Here is a 20,510-nt window from a genome sequence, read left to right on the forward strand (position 1 = left end):
GCACTAAATGCTAAAAGCATACAGACATATGGTGAAATGAATCAAATTTGGAAGTCGTTTGTAATATGATCATATAATTTGATTTATGTTTTGTTCGAATAACTTGTTTAAGGAAATCCTAGCGTGCAAATTTATGACAAATGTTCAGCTTCTGATTTTTAAGAATTTAACGGTAAATTGAACATTAGCAATTATAATACTCAAATGTCCAGGGAAAAAAGAGGAAAATAATATAAATTAGCAATGATTTGTCATAAATTCAAAATTTTGTAGGACAACGACTTCAAGGGGAAGTGTTTTATTTTTATACATGTTCTTTTAAACTTGAAAAAATCACTTTAAAAATGGCCAAAACGTGAATGGAACGAATTGTAATATTCACAAGACTTAGAGCACACCAAAGCTTCCCTTATAGAGGTTGCTTGCTATGATGGTCTATGTTTATATCTCTCAAGCTTAGATTTTTTCAAAATTGAAAATAGCCCAAAAACACTAAATTGACTTGAGCCACCTCGAAATGTTATCCGAATCAGCTGAAAATTTGACAGGAGGCTTATATTAGCATAAGAATTGTGATTCTGGGCTGACCAGTTGAATTTTTGATACTTTTTGAAAACATGAAGAGGTCTACTACACATGATGAACCCGTAATTTTGTAATTTTACATAAAGAGTTAGATCGGTACCGTAAATGTCAAGTTTATTTCTTTGGTTAGCTTAGTTTGTCCTCTAGTATGGAAATTGGGCTACTGTGATGAAAAACACTGACTTCTGATACATGAAGTACCGCCTCGAACAGAAGAAATTGATCACAAGATTCAGAGCGCCATTACCAATCTGATACTTAGGGAAAGTATGGCCAATATGCGCCCTAAGCAAATCGCTTAATTTAATGATGATTTCATCCGAAACCATGTTTTTTTCGAGGCATTTATTAATTATCTAAAATATCAGAATTTTCAATTAAAATCAATAATATTAGTGGAAATATGTATAAAATGTGACGGTTGGGTAAAATAGTTGTTACTATGTCTGAAACTTGATTATGCATATGTACAACATGTGATAGATTTAGTTCGGAAAAGGTATTGAAATCTATCACATGTTGTACATATGCATAATCAAGTTTCAGACATAGTAATTAATTTCCACTCCGGGTGGCTTAATACCCGGCATATAGGCAATTAACTTTGAATGTACTAAAATAGTTGATTCAAAAGTGTAAGAATACTAATGTCGCTCCTGTTCGCGTGACTAACATCTAGGTTACTTCGACCTGGCGACCAAAGTACCGATTCAACAAGTGTCAAACCGATGTTGGTGATGAAACCAAACATGCACTACGACATGTGGACAATTGAACCTTGTTGAAGCATTATTTGGCAAAATAATTTAAATAACTACAGTGCCATGAGCGTTTAAGCGTTTTAGTAAAATGCGCCACCACATTTTTTTGTTTTAAGCCCAATTTTAGTCTCAAACTCGGCTTTGCAGAAAAATGTAACAACTTTATTGAAAAATATCGGAATATTTTAATAATCCTATTTGAGTGGCGCAACATCGTTCGTTTTGGATGGAAATTCTCAATTTTGGAATAAAATCATTTTCTACAAGAAAACGATCTTATTCCAAAATAGTGAAATCTGCAAAAGATTAATGTCAGTCTTATATTTTAAGCTAGTCAAAGTTTTAAAGTGATTATAATCAGGAAAAATTGTTGTTTTGTATCTAAAGAAAATGCATTTTTGACGTTAACACCGAAATTGTATTAAAAAAACCAAAAAAATATTTAATTAAAAAAATTAATACAGAGTTTCTGATCAAGTTGTTTCGTGTAAAGGATTGCAAATGTTTATTAGATTCAGTCGCTCACGATTTTGAGACATTTTATACATATTTCCCCTACGCATCTACTACCTCAACCTACATTTTACTGCTTTGATCCTTCCAGGTAATTTTTTCTCGATTTACTGTTACAGCTGATTCTTTAACCTAATTTATGTCAACTTTTCCAATAAGCCCATAATTTTCAACGCTTTTAACTATTTTTCAAATCGAAAACAAAAAAATCCCCAAAAAACTGTTTTGTTAACTGGTCTGAAGAATTTAAAGAAAAATTGTTTAGCTCTTTTTTAGTGGAATGTTTTCACTGTCATAAGACGAGTTTAGCACAATTCTATTCAATTCCACAATCCATTCTTTCGCAAAAAGTTCGCCCTAAATGATGAAAAAATTACTAGGTCGAACATAATTTGGCCAAAAATATCATTTGGCTGAACTCGAAAGGGATATAGTGTTAAACTGGTAATTTTGCCTAAAACGATGTTTCCCTAACATTACTTGGTCGAAAATGTCGTTTGGCTGAAATGGTAGTTTGGCCGAATGTGTCATACGGTCGAATTGTCATTTGTTGATCGGTCATGCGGTCAAAAATGTCGACTTTCTGCCAACCGATTTTTTTGGGAAAGTGACCAGTTCGGTTGAATGACAAATTCAGCCGTATATCCATTTCGGTCAAATTACAATTTTTGGCCAAAGGCCAACTGGCCTTTTATGCCAAATAGTATTCGACATAACGATTTTTTCAGACAAATGGCATTTTCGGCCGAACGTCCTATTCGGCCAAATAAACTGCTAGGTCTGTGTCAGGCCATTTGGTCGAATGCCGTTTGGCCGAATAGTTAAAATATTTGACCTCAGTTTACGAGTATTCCTTCTTTCTTACTCCTTCTTCCTCACCCCATCTACCTTCTTCCTTCTTCCTTCTGCCTTTTTCCCTCTCCATTCTTCCTTTTTTCTTTTTTTTTCCATCCTCTATCTTCCTTCTTCTTTCTTCCTTCTTCTGTCTTCTTTCTCCCTTCCATCCTCTATCTTCTTTCTTCCTTCTTCCATCTTCCCTTTTCCTTTTTTTTCTTCTTTCTTCTTACTTTCTTCTTTCTTATTTCTTCCATCCTCTATTTTCTGACTTTCTACTTCCTAACAGTTTACGAGTGGTTCCTTCTTTCTTCTTCCTTCATTCTTCTTCCTTCATTTTTCTTCCTTCCTTCTTCTTTCTTCCTTCTTCCTTCTTCCTTATTCTTTCTTCCTTTTTCCTTCTTGCTTCTTGTCTCTTCCTCTTCCTGCTTCCTTCTTCCTTCTTCCGTCTTCCTTAGTCCTTCTTTCTTCTTATTTTTCCTTCTTCTTTCTTCCGCCTTCATTTTCTTTCTTTCTTCTTCCTTCGTCTTTCTTTCTTCTTCTTTTTTTTCCTTTTTCTTTCTTCCCTCTTCCTTCCTTCTTCTTCCTTTATTCTTCCTCTTTTTCTTTGTTCTTCCTTCTCCCTCTTTTTCTTTTTCCTTCTACTTCCTAAGTTCTTTATACGTCCTCCTTCGTCTATGTTTATTCTTTGGAGATGATCTTGTTTCGTATTGCTGGCTACTTGCTATCTCACTTATTATTTCTTACCTATCACATCTCACTTCTTACCAATAACTTCACACTACTCATTTCTCATTTGTCACTTCTCATTTCTTGCTTCCCACTACAAACACTTCTTGCTTTTCACTACTAACTTCTCACTTCACACACTTAATATGGACACGTATTTCAACTATTCGACCATTTGGCCGAATGCCACTAGGCCGAACAAGCCATTACGCCGAAATCCATCTGGCCGAAAGAGTCGTTTAGCCGAATGAGCCATTTGACCGAAAGGGTCATTAGGTCGAAAGGGATATTTGGCCGAAAGGGTCATTTGGCCGGAAGGGTCGTGTGGTCGAAAGGGTCGTTTGGCTGAAAGGGTCGTTTGGCCGAATGGGTTATTTGGCCGAAAGGATCATTTGGCCGAAAGGATCATTTGGCCAAAAGGGTCATTTGGCCGAAAGGGTAATTTGGCCGAAATGGTCGTTTGGCCGAATGAGTCATTTAGTCGAAAGGGTCATTTAGCCGAAAGAGTCGACCGTCTAAGACGAGTTAAGTAACCTCCATTTAATTCCACCAATTATTTCGATACCTTTGCAGATACGTATTTCGACTTAAGTCGAGTCAAGTACGAGACACTGAAGACGACCACACAGTTATGGTCGAAATACGTATCTGCAAAGATATCGAAATAATTGACGGAATTAAATGGAGGTTACTTACATCTTATCTGATTGAATACATTCCACTAACTCAACGTGCACTGCCCACACGAAGGGAGACCCGACGACGAGAAAGAAGCGTTCTACGCACAGATGGAGCAGACATACGATGGATGCCCACTGCGGGACGTTAAAATCGTCATCGGTGACATGAACGCACAGGTAGGAAGGGAGGAAATGTATAAACCGGCCATCGGACCGGATAGTCTGCACACCGTATCGAATGACAACGGCCAACGATGCATAAACTTCGCAGCCTCCCGTGGAATGGTAGTCCGAAGCACCTTCTTTCCCCGCAAAAATATCCACAAAGCCACATGGAAATCACCTAACCAAGAAACGGAAAACCAAATCGACCACGTTCTAATCGACGGTAAATTCTTCTCCGACATCACGAACGTCCGCACTTACCGCAGTGCGAATATTGAATCCGACCACTACCTCGTTGCAGTATGCCTGCGCTCAAAACTATCGACGGTGTACAACACGCGTCGAAGTCAGACGCCGCGGCTTAATATCAGGCGGCTACGAGACGGTAGACTAGCCCAGAACCCAAGAACAGCTGGAAGTGGCACTCCCAACGGAAGAGCAGCTAGGCGCAGCGTCTCTTGACGATGGCTGGAGAGATATTCGATCCGCCATTGGTAGCACCACAACCGCTGCACTTGGCACGGTGCCCCCGGATCAGAGAAACGACTGGTATGACGGCGAATGTGAGCAGTTAGTGAAGAAGAACAATGCAGCATGGGAGAGATTGCTGCAACACCGCACGAGGGCGAACGAGGCACGATATAAACAGGCGCGGAACAGACAAAACTCGATTTTCCGGAGGAAAAAGCGCCAGCAGGAAGATCGAGACCGTGAAGAAACGGAGCAACTGTACCGCGCTAATAACACACGAAAGTTCTATGAGAAGTTAAACCGTTCACGTAAGGGCCACGTGCCACAGCCTGATATGTGTAAGGACATAAACAGGAACCTTCTTACGAACGAGCGTGAGGTGATCCAAAGGTGGCAGCAGCACTACGAAGAACACCTGAATGGCGATGTGGCAGACGAAGATGGCGGTATGGTGATGGACCTGGGAGAACGCGCGCAGGACATAATTTTCCCGACTCCGGATCTCCAGGAAATCCAGGAGGAGATTGGCCGGTTGAAGAACAACAAATCCCTGGGGTTGACCAACTACCAGGAGAGCTATTTAAACACGGTGGTGAGGCACTGGCTGGAAGCACTGCACTGGGTCATTACCAAGATTTGGGAGGAGGAAGTTTTGCCGCAGGAGTGGATGGAAGGTGTCGTGTGTCCCATCTACAAAAGGGCGATAAGCTGGATTGTAGCAACTACCGCGCAATCACATTGCTGAACGCCGCCTACAAGGTACTCTCCCAAATTTTATGCCGTCGACTAGCACCAACTGCAAGGGAGTTCGTGGGGCAGTACCAGACGGGTTTTATGCGCGAACGTTCCTCCACGGACCAGGTGTTCGCCATTCGCCAAGTACTGCAGAAATGCCGCGAATACAACGTGCCCACACATCATCTATTAACTTCAAAGCCGCACATGATACAATCGATCAGGACCAGCTATGGCAGCTAATGCACGAACACGGTTTTCCGGATAAACTGATACGGTTGGTCAAGACGACGATGGATCGGGTGATGTGCGTAGTTCAGGGGCATTCTCGAGTCCCTTCGAAACCCGCAGAGGGTTACGGCAAGGTGATGGTCTTTCGTGTTTGCTATTCAACATCGCTTTGGAAGGGGTAATACGAAGAGCAGGGATTAACACGAGTGGTACAATTTTCAATAAGTCCGTCCAGCTATTTGGTTTCGCCGACGACATAGATATTATGGCACGTAACTTTGAGAAGATGGAGGAAGCCTACATCAGACGCTAAGCTAAACGGATCGGACTAGTCATCAACACGTCGAAGACGAAGTACATGATAGGAAGAGGTTCAAGAGAAGACAATGTGAGCCACCCACCGCGAGTTTGCATCGGTGGTGACGAAATCGAGGTGGTAGAAGAATTTGTGTACTTGGGCTCACTAGTGACTGCCGAAAATGACACCAGCAGTGAAATTCGGAGACGCATAGTGGCTGGAAATCGTACGTATTTTGGACTCCGTAAGACGATCGAATATAGTTCGCCGCCGTACCAAACTAACAATCTACAAAACCCTCATTAGACCGGTAGTCCTCTACGGACACGAGACCTGGACGATGCTCGTGGAGGACCAACGCGCCAGAGTTTTCGAAAGGAAAGTGCTGCGTACCATCTATGGTGGGGTGCAGATGGCGGACGGTACGTGGAGGAGGCGAATGAACCACGAATTGCATCAGCTGTTGGGAGAACCATCCATCGTTCACACCGCGAAAATCGGACGACTGCGATGGGCCGGGCACGTAGCCAGAATGTCGGACAGTAACCCGGTGAAAATGGTTCTCGACAACGATCCGACGGGCACAAGAAGGCGAGGTGCGCAGCAGGCAAGGTGGATCGATCAGGTGGAAGATGACTTGCGGACCCTCCGTAGACTGCGTGGTTGGCGACGTGTAGCCATGGACCGAGCCGAATGGAGGAGACTCTTATATACCGCACAGGCCACTTCGGCCTTAGTCTGAATAAATAATAAATAATACATTCCACTAAAAAGAGCTTAACATATTTTTTCCGAAAGGGTCGTTTGGGCGAAAGAGTCGTTAGGACGAACGGGTCATTTGACCGAATAGGTCATTTAGCCGAATAGTTTATTGAAAAGTGAGAAATTAGGAATGAGAAGAGTGACGCCTCACTACTCACTTTGCGCTTCTCTTTTTTACAGTGAGAAGTGAGAAATGAGGAATGAGAAGTGAAACGTTTAACTTCTCACTCCTCATTTATCACTTCTCGCTGTAAAAAGTGAGAAGCCCGGAGTAAGTAGTGAGACGTCTCCTTTCGGCCAAACGACCCTTTCGGCCAAACAACCCTTTTGGCCAAACAACCCTTTCGGCTAAATGACTTTCGGCCTAATGGTATATTCGGCCAAACAACTTTCGGCCTAGTGGCATTCGCCAAATGGCTTTCGGCCAAAAGACCCTTCCCCGTTATGCATGGCTGCATGTAAAAGCTTCGCACAGTGCTGCGATGAGGCCAACGATTTTGTATGGAACTCTCTTGCGTCTAAAGGCGCCCACAGATTTTCCTGGTTCAGACGATCGAAAGCTTTTTCGTAGTCAATGAATACCAAGTAAAGAGCCTCTTGAAATTTGTTTACCTGCTCCAAGATGACAAGATGAACGTGACAATATAGCCCACACATGATCTACCGGGCAGAATCCTGCCTGCTTTACTTGGAGGGTCGTGCTCTTTTCCTGTATCACTTGAGATTATCAGTTTCAATTTTAAACTTATTTATTTAATCTTTTCTCAGTTGTTTTTTTCTAATCTTAAGGGGCCGTACACTAATTACGTAAGCACTTATGGGGGGAGGGGGGTTTGACATTTTCTTACGTTCCATATGAATAAAAAATTATTTGTATGGGAAAAATTTTACATGGGGGGAGGGGAAGTTGAAAAACCCAGAAAAATTGCTTACGTAATTCGTGTACGGCCCCTAAAATTAAGTTCAACACCGTTCTCTTTCAAACTGGTTTCTTTTACGTAAATGGTATGGCAGGTGTTGAACGTATTCAATCATCATTTCGTTCATCTCAAATTAGGCTTCAAGCGCTGCAGGTCTCAACGTCAAATATTTGTCTAGCCATGGTGTCAGCTAGATGTCTGACTGACTGTACCATGGACTTTGCTGGCATCAACTTGTATGCAAGCGATCATGCAAGCTCTACATTCCCAATGCACCAAAGCTCTGAATTCTTATTGGATTTCGGATGTAATAAATTGAATCAACACAAAAATTCGTACACAAGTTTCGTCTTCACTTATTCTTGCTGTTTCTGTGATTGTTGATAGTTTTTTTTTGATAAATACAAACATTATAATGTAGTAAATTGAGGATTCAGCATCGACAAACTGCACAATGAATCACCCACATTTCGTCCGACTTGCTTGCGTACATGACCATGGTTTCCAGCCGTGTTTCTTCCTATTTCTGTTTTTTAATCTCGTTTGTTTCTTTATTTTTATTCATAGAAATATCATACTGGTACAGATACCTTAATAGTTATTGACTTTTACACACCGATAGAGGTATATTTTGCATCTTTCTGCTTTACTTTAGTGTCATTGTTTACCTTCCCGTGATTGAATTTGTTGTATGCTCTGTTTTTCAACATGAAAAATAACTAACTCACGTCGTTTGCCTTGCGCTTTTATCCGTTGTTTTGTGTTATTATTATCCTTCCTACAAGTTGTATGTTTTGATCACACTCTTTTGTTATTTTAATTTGCAACTTTCTACTTCTTTATTCTGTCTTTTGCTTTCCTATACGCGACTTGTCTACTTCCTTCTATCAGCATGCTTTCTCATGGATTCCTAACTATTTCCTCCCTCCATCATGTCTCTGCTCAGGGGTAGTATAAAAGGTACCTGCTTTTCCTTCCTAGTGTTTTTGAGTTTTATTAGTTGTATGATGGCTATTTATAATGTAGTGTGTCCTCTATATAAATAGGAAATTACTTTTTTGAGATTAGTAACTAAGGATGGCTTTTCATAAAAAAGGAAGATACATTGATTCCGTTCCGCTTCAAAATGGCGAAACATGTTTCATGCTGAAACGTTTTGAACAATCATAACCTAACAAAACTTTGAAAGAAATGCGTCATTGCTAATCTCATTGTCCCGCATTGTCCTTTGATTCGTCACTTGTTCCAACTGCTCTTGACTGAATACAATTTTAACAGAAATCATGCATTTGTATACTGGTTTAAAAAATGGCTAAAATCCCATACAATTTTATAGCATAATTGAAGCATTTCTGGCACAATAGCTCGCTACGACTTTTCGCCAGCAAGTATCGCATGCACATGTTAACCGTTTAGCGTAAGCAACATAAACTGTGTGCTGTCAGTGGTTCGTGTCTCAGCTCCACTGCGGTGCGCGGTAAATTGGCTTATGATAGATTTTACGTTTTCTTCTGACTCAAATACTCGACTCAGAACTCGTCAAACATATACACATACGTATTATTCAGCGCGGGTTTTGCGTTACCTCAGCATTCTGCTATCACTACACAGTTCAGCTCATCAACAGTCGGAAGCTATTCCTAACGAGATTTTGTATAGATCGGCGAAATTTACAATAGCTCTATGCAGGAATTCGTATTGTGCCTGTGAAAAAAAAGAAGTAAAATGAATGTTTTACCGAACGTATACGTTAGCTGGGAAGTACTTACATATGTTTCTATCATTAGACTACGTTGTGCTCGAAGCTTCCTAACTATCGAACAGACGTCGATTCGTTTCTCGGTTTTCAGTTGCATCACAAGTATGCACATGGCAACAAAAAGGGAGCTTTTGTCCGTTCCCAAACTGAAAATAAAAAATTATATCACAGAAATGTATAACTTGATAAATATTCGAGATCTGTTTGATTGCCATGCCTCGGATGATACGGTATTGAGTCTGATGAATGGGTCAGAAAGTTGCGACCTTCCCGAATAATACCGCCCGAAGAGGATGGCGCTAGGAAACTCGTCGATGTAGAAGAAACAAATTCACGTCGGTGGTACATAGGTCATTTAGAACGCCGTTTTCCATAATGCCGTTTTTTATAAGGGCGTTTGGCATAGTGTCGTTTGTCATAACAGCCATTTGGCATAATAGTTGGGTAATCACCACTAGCGACACCAGAGTTCTGATAAAAATGGGTCACCAGCATTTTTGGCGTAATTGTTTTATTTATAATTTGGCGTCAGTAGTAAGAATTAGGTGCCTGCCAGAGTAGACGCGTCTACGCGGCGCCGCGCGAAAATTGCACGCAAAGGAATAACAGTCAATAATAAGGAGCTGTCAAATCGTATGGACGCTTCGCTTCGCTTCGCACTTCGCGTCTACTCTGGCCGCACCCTTATAATTGGAGGCGTTAATCAGTAAAGCGATAAATTAATTTAAAAAAATGTCAGGCAGTTCAAATGTAACAAAATAAATTGAAAAGGATTTTTTTTTGGAATATTTTCCAAAAACTTGCAATTCCTGTGTGATAATGTATGGACTGTAATTGCGATTTTCTAGCCAAGCAATTCCAGAGTCAAAACCGGGTTTGACTACTGACCTGAATTCTTCGGATGTTCTTAAGAATTCATGGGGAATCAACTTCTGCCCTTTTTTTTTGTAAATAATTCTTCAGGAAATACCACCAAGATTTTTCCAAAAAAAAAAAAAACAAGGGTACCTTCAGAAATTCCTATAGAAACCCTTTCGAAAAATTATTTCAGATATTCCTTCGAATACTATCGAAATTTCCGATAGATTAGAATTCTCTCCATTAGCTTTTCTGAAATTTTCATTTTTCGTGAAACTTCCCAATTCCAATTAAGCTCATACATCGAGCTTCCTGCAGAACTTTTTTGACTTCCGAGCGTAATTAAAGGAGCCTCCCGAGCCTCTTGAAAGTAGGATTCCGCCCATCTTCCTAGACAACCTACCGAGTCCCTTGAAGAAAGGCTTCCAAATCTCTTGAAAAGCGATTTTTGAGCCACTTAAAAGGAGGCTTCATAGCATTTTGAAAGGACGCCTCTGAGCTGCTTGAAAGTATGTTTCCAAGCCTCTTGGAAGAATAATTCCGAGCCCCGAGCTTCTAAACCCCTTCGACCTCTTGAAATTAGGCTTCCAAGCCTCTTGAATGGAGGCTTTCGAGCCTCTTGAAAGAAGTCTTTCGAGCCTCTTGAAAGGAGGCTTTCGAGCCTCTTGAAAGGAGGTTTTCGAGATTCTCAGATAGAGGTTTTCGAGCCTCTTGAAGGAGGCTTTCCAGGCCTCTTGAAGGAGGCTTTCAGGCCTCTTGAAAGGAGGCTTTCGAGGGCTCTTGAAGGAGGCTTTCAGGCCTCTTGAAAGGAGGCCTTCAGGCCTCTTGAAAGGAGGCTTTCAGGCCTCTTTAAAGGAGGCTTTCAGGCCTCTTGAAGCAGGCTTTTGTGTCTCTTGAAAGAGTCTTTCGAGTCTCTTGAAAGAAGATTTCGAGCCTTTTGAAAGGAGGCTTCCAGGCCTCTTGAAAGATGCTACCGAGCCTCTTGAAAGGAGCCTTCCGCTTCCAAGCCACTTGGCTTTCGAGTCTCTTGAAAGGAGGCTTTCGAGTCTCTTGAAAGGAGATTTCGAGCCTCTTGAAAGGAGGCTTTTGAGCCTCTTGAAAGAAGTCTTTCGAGCCTCTTGAAAGAAGTCTTTCGAGCCTCTTGAAAGAAGTCTTTCGAGCCTCTTGAAAGAAGGCTTTCGAGCCTCTTGAAAGGAGGCTTTCGAGCCTCTTGAAAGGAAGCTTTCGAGCCTCTTTAAAGGAGGCTTTCGAGCCTCTTGAAAGGAGGCTTTCGAGTCTCTTGAAAGGAGGATTTCGAGCCTCTTGAAAGGATGCTTTCGAGCCTCTTGAAAGTTGGCTTTTGTGCCTCTTGAAAGTTGGCTTTTGAGCCTCATGAAAGGGGGCTTTCGAGCCTCTCTAAAGGAGGCTTTCGAGCCTCTTGAAAGGAGGCTTTCTTGCTTCTTGAAGGGAGGTTTGGAGCCTCGTGAAAGGGGGCTTTGGGGCCGTTTGAAGGAAGTCTGTCGAGCCTCTTGAAAGGAGGCGTTCGAGCCTCTTGAAAGGAGGCTTTCGAGCCTCTTGAAAGGAGGCTTTCAGGCCCCTTGAAAGGAGGCTTTCAGGCCTCTTGAAGTAGGCTTTCGAGCCTCTTGAAAGGAGGCTTTCGAGGCCTCTTGAAGGAGGCGTTCGGGCCTCTTTGAAGGAGGCGTTCGAGCCTCTTGAAAGGAGGCTTTCGAGTCTCTTGAAAGGAGGCTTTTGAGCCTCATGAAAGGGGGCTTTCGAGCCTCTTGAAAGGAGGCTTTCGAGCCTCTGTAAAGGAGGCTTTCCAGGCCTCTTGAAGGAGGCTTTCGAGGCCTCTTGAAAGGAGGCTTTCGAGGCCCTCTTGAAAGGAGGCTTTCAGGCCTCTTGAAAGGAGGCTTTCAGGCCTCTTGAAAGGAGGCTTTCAGGCCTCTTGAAAGGAGGCTTTCAGGCCTCTTGAATGGAAGCTTTCAGGCCTCTTGAAAGGAGGCTTTCCAGGCCTCTTGAAGGAGGCTTTCGAGCCTCTTTAAAGGAGGCGTTCAGGCCTCTTGAAGGAGGCTTTCGAGTCTCTTTAAAGGAGGCGTTCGAGCCTCTTGAAAGGAGGCTTTCGAGTCTCTTGAAAGGAGGCTTTTTAGCCTCATGAAAGGGGGCTTTCGAGCCTATTCAAAGGAGGCTTTCGAGCCTCTTGAAGGAGGCTTTCGAGCTTCTTTAAAGGAGGCTTTCGAGCCTGTTGAAAGGAGGCTTTCAGGCCTCTTGAAAGGAGGCTTTCAGGCCTCTTGAAAGGAGGCTTTCAGGCCTCTTGAAGGAGGCTTTCAGGCCTCTTGAAGGAGGCTTTCGAGGCCTCTTGAAAGGAGGCGTTCAGGCCTCTTTAAAGGAGGCGTTCAGGCCTCTTGAAGGGAGGCTTTCAGGTCTCTTGAAGGAGGCTTTTTGCCTCATGAAGGGGCTTTCAGGCCTCTTGAAAGGAGGCTTTCAGGCCTCTGTAAAGGGAGGCTTTCAGGCCTCTTGAAAGGAGGCTTTCAGGCCTCTTGAAGGAGGCTTTCAGGCCTCTTGAAAGGAGGCTTTCAGGCCTCTTGAAAGGAGGGCTTTCAGGCCTCTTGAAAGGAGGCTTTCAGGCCTCTTGAATGGAAGCTTTCAGGCCTCTTGAAAGGAGGCTTTCGAGGCCTCTTGAAAGGAGGCTTTCGAGGCCTCTTTAAAGGAGGCGTTCAGGCCTCTTGAAAGGAGGCTTTCGAGTCTCTTTAAAGGTGGCGTTCAGGCCTCTTGAAAGGAGGCTTTCAGGTCTCTTGAAAGGAGGCTTTTAGCCTCATAAAGGGGCTTTCAGGCCTATTCAAGGAGGCTTTCAGGCCTCTTGAAGGAGGCTTTCGAGCCTCTTTAAAGAAGGCTTTCGAGCCTCTTGAAAGGAGGCTTTCGAGCCTCTTGAAAGGAGGCTTTCGAGCCTCTTGAAAGGAGGCTTTCGAGTCTCTTGAAAGGAGGCTTTCGAGCCTCTTGAAAGTTGGCTTTTGAGCCTCATGAAAGGGGGTTTTCGAGTCTCTCTAAAGGAGGCTTTCAAGCCTCTTGAAGAGGCTTTCGAAGGAGAAGGAGGCTTTCGAGCCTCTTGGAAGGAGTCTTTCAAGCCTCTTGAAAGCAGGCTTTTGAGTCTCTTGAAAGAAGTCTTTCGAGTCTCTTGAATGGAGTCTTTCGAGTTTTTTGAAAGGAGGCTTCCGAGCCTCTTGAAAGGATGCTACCGAGCCTCTTGAAAGGAGCCTTCCGCTTCCGAGCCTCTTGAAAGAAGGCTTCTGAGTTACTTAAAAAGACCTCTTGAAAATACGCATCCAAGCCTCTTTAAAAAAATCCGGGCATCTTGACGGGAGGTTTCCGAGCTCTTGAAAAGCGCCATCCGAGCTTATTGAATGGAGCGTTTTGAGCCCCCTAAACAGAGGCCTTGGGGTATCTTGAATAAACACTTTTGGCCTTTCTGAGCCTCTTGAATGGTGGCTTTTTAGCCACTTAAAAGGAAGGTTTGGAGTATCTTAAATATACGCTTCTAAGCCTTTTGAAAGAAGAATCCCGAGCCTTTTGAAAGCAGGCTTCCGAAAAACTCGAAAGTTGGCTTCCGAACCACTCGAAAGGAGGCTTCCGAGCCTTTTTAAAAGAACCATCCGAGCTTTATGGAAGGATGAAGGGATGCTTCCAAACCACATTCAAAGAGGTTTCCGAGCCGCTTGAAAGGAGCCTTCCGAGCCTTTTGGAAAGAGCTTTCCGTGCCTTTAAATAAAGGAGAAAAGAAAATAGAAAGCTTAAAAGAAGACTTCCGTGCCTTTCGGGCTTCCGGGCCTCTAGAGTGGATGCTTTCAAGCGTCTTGATAGTAGGATTACGAGCCTTTTAAAAGTAGGTTTTCGAGCTTTTTGAAGGAGGCTTTCGAGCCTGTTGAAAAATGCCTTCCGAGCCCCTTGAAAAGATCCTTCCGAGGCTTTTAAAAGAAGAAGAAAAAAAAGGAAACGAAAGTTCATAGTAAAATAGCTTAAAAGAAGGCTTCCAGGTCTCTTGAAAGAACGTTTCCGAACCTCCTAAAATTAGGCTTCCGTGCCTTTTAAAAGAAGGCTTTCAGAACCTCTTAAAAAAGGCTTCCAAACGGTGGTATCTAACCGGATATATTCCCAATAATCTCTTGAAAGGAGTCCTCCGAGCTGCTCAGAAGGAGGCTCCCGAGAAACGTAGAATGATGCTTCCAATGCTCTTGCAACGAAGAAACTGAGCTTTTCGGGAAAAAACCCTTATGTCTCTCAAATGGAGGCTTCCGAATCTGCAGACTCTAGATTTTAGTTAAGAAGCATATTTTTAACAAGTTATTCAAAATTCTGTTTTGATCAGGTAGATTGCATAGAAGATTTTTAAAATTTGTTCATTCGAGGTTTTGTCCTTTTGATCTTTTGTCCCACAGCCCTTCATCCATTGTACTGGTTGCCGAGGGCAGGATTCAATAGTCAATGATTTACTGATCGCCATGCGTAGTATGTACGAGACAAAGTTTTGAAATAAAAAATACAAAATTATCAAAACTTTATCAATAAGGTTTGATTGGAACTCATCCACCATTTTTATCCGAGGTACCCCCTGTGGTTGGTTGGTTGAGGTTGAGGTTGAGAACCGTTGTAATAGATGATATATAATTACAAGGAAGCTCCGATAAGAATAATTATTGAGATGAAATTTGGATTCAGGAAATGTGAATACACTTCAGATATCGTTATGATACGTGGATGTAATCATGCGTAATTGTACACGAATATAACATCGGAATGCATGCGTTCTTGAAATGGGCGATAGGAGTTGCAATAGAGCTATCACCTTCTAGCTCCCGGATCTAAGAGTCTTGCAATTATGTAAATAGAATGGTTGAACGAATATTCTATCCATAATGCCACTGCCAGACAGTGGGAGTTAAATTGTGAACACTCACAGAAACATTAGAAAGTGAGGAATTGGCCAACCTCCTAAGAAACTATCCCTCCTGAATACGACCTCGAAGCTGGCGTCAGTACGTCTACAATTCAGGTTTGAATCAAAGAGATTTGCTCAATCCATAATCATGATAATGCCTTTCTCATATATTATAAAATGTAACAAGAGAAGCACATAAGGACACCCCCTACACCACCCCCTCCCTTCGAGCTAATTTTCTGGCTACGCCACAGATCCTAATCGAAAGTTCTGATCACAAACCTGCAGTGAACAGCAATGGTGAAAATGTCCTCCTGTTGAGTGCTGTGTTTCTGTGCTTGATTGACTATCTCGATCATGCCTCTCGTCACTTCCGGGACCTCTCCTTCCACCGTGGGCCAACCGTTGTACTGAAATTGCGTCACCTGAATGGTGTCCTTCGACTTACAGTTGGTCACCGTGAACTCCCGCTTCGTGTAGTACGGACCACTCTCGCTTTGGATATACGTGACGAGCAGATTTTCGTACTGCATCTCCTCGTCCGCCCAGTACCGGGGGCACTTGTTCGGGCCGTCTCCAATCTACAATTAGAGTTTGTTAAATTGGAATCCATCTCCGTTTCTAGTTTCGGAAACTGACCTCGGAAAACATGACGATGGTTTTTATCCTCTGCTCGAAGATCATCCGCCAAAAGTCGAATATGGTGTTCTCCATCGGGTCTTGCGTGATGATGAAGTTGTTTTCATCGTCGTATCCATCGATGAAGGACGCGTTGATGTAGGTGCAGTTGTCATGGCCGGGAATCGGCGCCAGGATCACCCGGTTCTTGTCGTACGGCGCGCACAACTCGGAGCGATTTTTCACCTTATTGTCCTCACTGCCACCGATGGCGGTCGTTTTACGGCTGTCCTCTTGGAACGACTTTATTCGCTGATGGTGAAATAGGGGTTGAAGCAAGCGATTGGGAAAAATATTTAGCAATAGTTTCATGAAATACCTGAAATTGTGCTTCCAGCTTGCAGATCTCGGGATTCTCAGCAGACGGCTGTTTCAGACTTTCTACGATAGCGGCTAGGGATTTTTGGTCGATTTCTGTGTCCCCAAAGTACGCTAATTCGGTGAGAGCTCGATACAAAAAGATGTATTGTTTCTAAAATGGAATCAATATTAGATATCCTCTTATGACTTTCCATGTAGAACATGTTACCAATGACTGTACGAGGAAATTTCTTTGATATCGCATATCACAAATTGTATTGAAGATGGACACCTGGCCCTCCTCGTTTAACTGTTGACTGAGTGAATCTAGTGCTACAAAGGTTCCAGTTCTGCCAACGCCGGCACTACAGTGTACAAGGATGGGGCCGCGTTGCAATGAGTATTCGGAGTTGATGCGTTTGATGAACTTTGTAATGCCTTGAGGGTGTTCCGGGGCCATGAAATCTTTCCAGGTGAGATAATGGTACTGTGAGATAAATCGGGTGTCTTCGACTTCTTCGCCGGATGAATTGACGCTACGTTTGGTGACCTGAAAATCGAACCTTGTTAAGTCGGAACATTTAATAACTTTTTTTTATTGAATTTACCTTCAAATTCCTAATTATGTAATCAGCGTAGTAACTATCGGAAGCAAACGTGATAAGAATGTCTCCATACTGAGTGGAATCGTTGATGTTTTCTGGCCAATACTTGGCACATTTGGTTTTATTGTACTCCTCCAAGTTCGTCAACATGACAATAATTTCCAGATGCTGTTCCCAAATCATCCGCCAAAAGTCAATGATCGTGCTGTCCATTGGCCCTTGGGCACAGATGAACTTCTTGCGTTCCTTATATCCGATCACGAAGTTTGCGTTGATGTAATCTGACCCGGACATTCCGTTCATCGTGGACAGTTTCACCCGTGTCTGATCGTAGGATTTTATGTCTGGGTATCGGTTTTTATGGATATTTTCCTTAAGGTCGGAGTACTTCGTTGTCCTGTCCACAAACTTATCCGGAAGCAGTTCAAACTCATGCTGGAATCCGTAGTCCGAATCCTTATGCTTATCTAAATATGCTTTGACGAGGTCTTCCTTTGAAATCGGAGGAAGCACCGGTGGCTTGGCACTGTTTGTTCCAAGCAGATGTCGATGATGGGGATTGCCATTGCGTCCATGACAAAGAGCGCGCCTAGAATTGTTCGAGGTTCAGTTCGAATCACGTTTACTTGAAAGTACCAACGATGCTTACCTAAGCGAGTCTCCTAAGCTAATGGCTTCCCCTTCCTGGGCTATGTTTTTGCTGAAATGTTTGTGCAAGAGGCAGAGAGTCAATAAGACTATTAAAACTATCAATATCAGTCCACATAAAATCTGTATAACTATGTTGAGGATGAAGGTGAGATCTCTTCCGTCGTTTTCGCTTGCCAATGGTGCTCCAGCATTCATCTCCTGAAAATATTCGCTGAAGGCCGAAATATATCGCGGTCCGTGATCGCTCTCGGTTTTCACTGGAAATGATAAACGAGGCTTAGTGGGTTTTTAAACACTCAGTACGCAGTTATCCAAATAGCTTACCTACGACCTCTACAAAACCAGTGTAGTTACTGGACGGATCCAGGACGCCATCGAAGGCAGTTTCCAGCTGGGGAGGTGCCGGATGGTCGTGATATCCGCTGGTTTCTCGCTTATCGTGACTAGATATTTTTAGCTGATCCTCAACGGGAACGGCTTCGTTGCCAGTGCGTTTAGGAGAGCTTGTTGTCGTGCTTACCGAGGCGTTTTGAACCTCGTCATCTTTGTTAATGGCTGGAATATGATAAAGTTTGATGTTGACTTATTTCTGTAAGCCAGATTTTACCTCTCCCGAAACCTCATACCCCATAAGACTTCATTAGGCTTCTTGGTGAAAAAAGATCAGTTGTGGGCTACTTGGATCTATTGAGTATGTTATCAATTATCCCGATTATCCCGAATCAAGTCTGATTACGTAACAAGAAAAATACAGTCCATTTATTTTCAGTGAACACTATGTTAGAATATGTTATACCTTGTTAATAATAAACCTTGACGAAGTCGGTAGAAAAATAAATCTTGTACCGAGCAGATGCGTCTGTGTTTTGTTCTTTCTGTCGGAGCGAAGCAATCTTTAACTCCTGAGTACATCCCTGTATGGGCGAAGCAACGAAAGCATTACCGTCATCGGACAACACTTTTCGCCTGTACCGTTCGACGATCAGTGGAGAGAAAATTTGACACAGTCTTTATTTGTTCGCGCCGGTGTAAATATCGCCAAATACAAGTTACGTTTTTCTTTTAATACCGTGTGTCTCAAACGAGTGTTTATTATGGACACTATTGACCAGTGCATGATGACGTAGGTTGACAGTTCACAGAGCTATTTCACCAGGGGCAGCAGGGACCATGTCCAAGGGCTTGACGACCCCTCCCCAGCTGTCTGCGAGTCAGGGAGAACTGCCTAGGGCGTGGTGGGATTTAGCAGTGGGCTCTGCTAAAATCCCTCCCAAAAAACCACAAGTGCCCGTAAGCGGACTCTATCAAAGCGACTGTGTGCCGCTTCAAAAGCACAAGCCCAGGGAGGGAGTGCCAACTGGCATGTGGAGTGTCCCTACTTCGGTAGGGTAGTGCTTGAGCTGCTTTGGCAGGGGTAGGTGATCTGTTTGTGCTGAGGCAGGAGTGTCATAGCGAGTCGCCGCCGCTATGGCAGCCTCGAAGCGCAGCAGAAGTCTGAGTATGGACTGCACATGCTAAGGTAAGGTGTCGTGGCGTTGCTACCGCTATCGACACCTCGAGGGCATGGCAGTGGAGGGTTAGAATAAGTTGTGGAGTGTACCTACTTCGGTAGGGTAGCGCGTGAGCTGCTTCGGCAGGGGGTGACTGCTCTGGTTGTGCTGAGGCAGGAGTGTCATAGCGTTTCTCCGCCGCTATTGTCACCTCAAAGCGCAGCAGAAGTCTGAGTATGGACTGCACATGCTGAGGCAGGAGTCGAGTATCCCATCGACACCCCGAGGCATTGCAGTGGAGTGTTAGAGTGAGCACCTGAAAAAGGGTCACATGGAGCGAATGGTCTTTGGAGAAGCTGCTTCGGCGGCAGGGTAGCAGTGGGTTGTACCCACACACCTACAGTTATTGCACATGTGGTGCATGGGGAGTGTCCCTGCTTCGGCAGGGTAGCGTATGGTCTGCTTCGGCAGTGGTGTGATTGATCTGCTCGTGCTGAGGCAGAGTGTCGTAGCGCAATATCTGTAGGCCCAGGCAGTTACCGCTATTGACACCTCGAGGCATGGCAGCGGAGCGTCGAGGAGAGCATCCAAGTAAGACTCAAATGGAGTGAATGGGGTGCGAGCACCCAAGTCAGTCTCGCGTGGGACGAGTGCCTGTGTGAGCGATAATGAGTGAGTACGCTTAGTACTGCCGTCCCCCAAGTAGTACTGCGAGGTAGTTCCTGGGGAAACGATGGTGGAGCCCAAGGAGTTTAGTCGGTATTACCGGTATGGTCAGAGTCCGACACTCCAGTACACTTCCGTGTGGTAGTTTGGCAGCTTCAATGCACGTGTACTGGGTTAGTGTGTAAATGCATTCTCCCTTGTAAAAAAAAAAAAAAAAAAAAAAGAGCTATTTCACCAGGACTTAGCCTCCGGTGAAGCTCCCGATAAAATTGTTTCGCCATTTTATTCGCATGTAGATGTCTTCTGCGATTGATTTCATGCTGAATGCAAAGAATATCACTGAAATATTCGAATCACAGCACTTTTAAACTAAAAATATGAAATTTAATTTTCCCTTAATCGAATTTTCTTCTAACACCTTGTAAACAAGCTCTGTGAACTGTCAAAATAAGTGAGGTTAAGTTAGAGTTTGCATTGGTCTATAGGTTCCATAGACGAGCTGAGGCGAATGCGAGTGTAGCCAAACGAACTGTCAGTTAGTGTAGCCAAACGAGCATGACGTCACTATTGCAATCCAAGCAACGCAGCGTGTGACGTCAAATTCGCGTGGTACACTGTGAAAAAGTGGAAAAACACACTTAATCGAAATAACCCAACCGTGCCTGCGCTCGTCTATGGAACCTATATTGTACTTCCAGTTGAAAACCGAAGTGAGCTCTCGCGACAATCGAGTTTTCTCCCATTTCCTTTTGTCGCAACTACGTCGCGACTAGTGCGCATGATGGCGCACGGCGGTAGCATAGATGCGCACTAGTCGCGATGCAGTTGCGACATCAAGAAATAAGGAAAAACTCAATCGTCGCGAGAGCTCACTTCGGTTTTCAACTGGAAGCACAATATCTGTCCGAAA

At 43.6% G+C, this 20,510-nt stretch overlaps 1 protein-coding gene across 2 annotated transcripts in view; it reads right to left on the reverse strand.

The window, feature by feature from the left end:
- Window positions 1-8,016: 8,016 nt before the first annotated feature.
- LOC134224116 (tyrosine-protein phosphatase 69D) overlaps window positions 8,017-20,510 on the reverse strand; it is a 44,592-nt gene continuing 32,098 nt past the window's right edge. Inside the window, exons 4-12 of one of the 2 annotated variants that reach the window (XM_062703374.1) lie at window positions 17,769-17,999; window positions 17,443-17,701; window positions 16,797-17,319; window positions 16,418-16,738; window positions 16,208-16,360; window positions 15,850-16,140; window positions 15,493-15,791; window positions 9,454-9,589; window positions 8,017-9,388 (exon numbers count right to left, since the gene is read on the reverse strand). In XM_062703374.1, the coding sequence (XP_062559358.1) occupies window positions 9,305-9,388; window positions 9,454-9,589; window positions 15,493-15,791; window positions 15,850-16,140; window positions 16,208-16,360; window positions 16,418-16,738; window positions 16,797-17,319; window positions 17,443-17,701; window positions 17,769-17,999 (2,297 nt within the window). In that variant the 3' untranslated portion in view covers window positions 8,017-9,304. Of the gene's footprint in view, window positions 9,389-9,453; window positions 9,590-15,492; window positions 15,792-15,849; window positions 16,141-16,207; window positions 16,361-16,417; window positions 16,739-16,796; window positions 17,383-17,442; window positions 17,702-17,768; window positions 18,000-20,510 lie in introns of both variants that reach the window. The other variant, XM_062703373.1, reaches the window with a different exon arrangement.

The sequence above is a fragment of the Armigeres subalbatus genome, chromosome 3 (genome assembly GCF_024139115.2).
Source record: "Armigeres subalbatus isolate Guangzhou_Male chromosome 3, GZ_Asu_2, whole genome shotgun sequence".
NCBI classification, from domain to species: Eukaryota; Metazoa; Arthropoda; class Insecta; order Diptera; family Culicidae; genus Armigeres; species Armigeres subalbatus.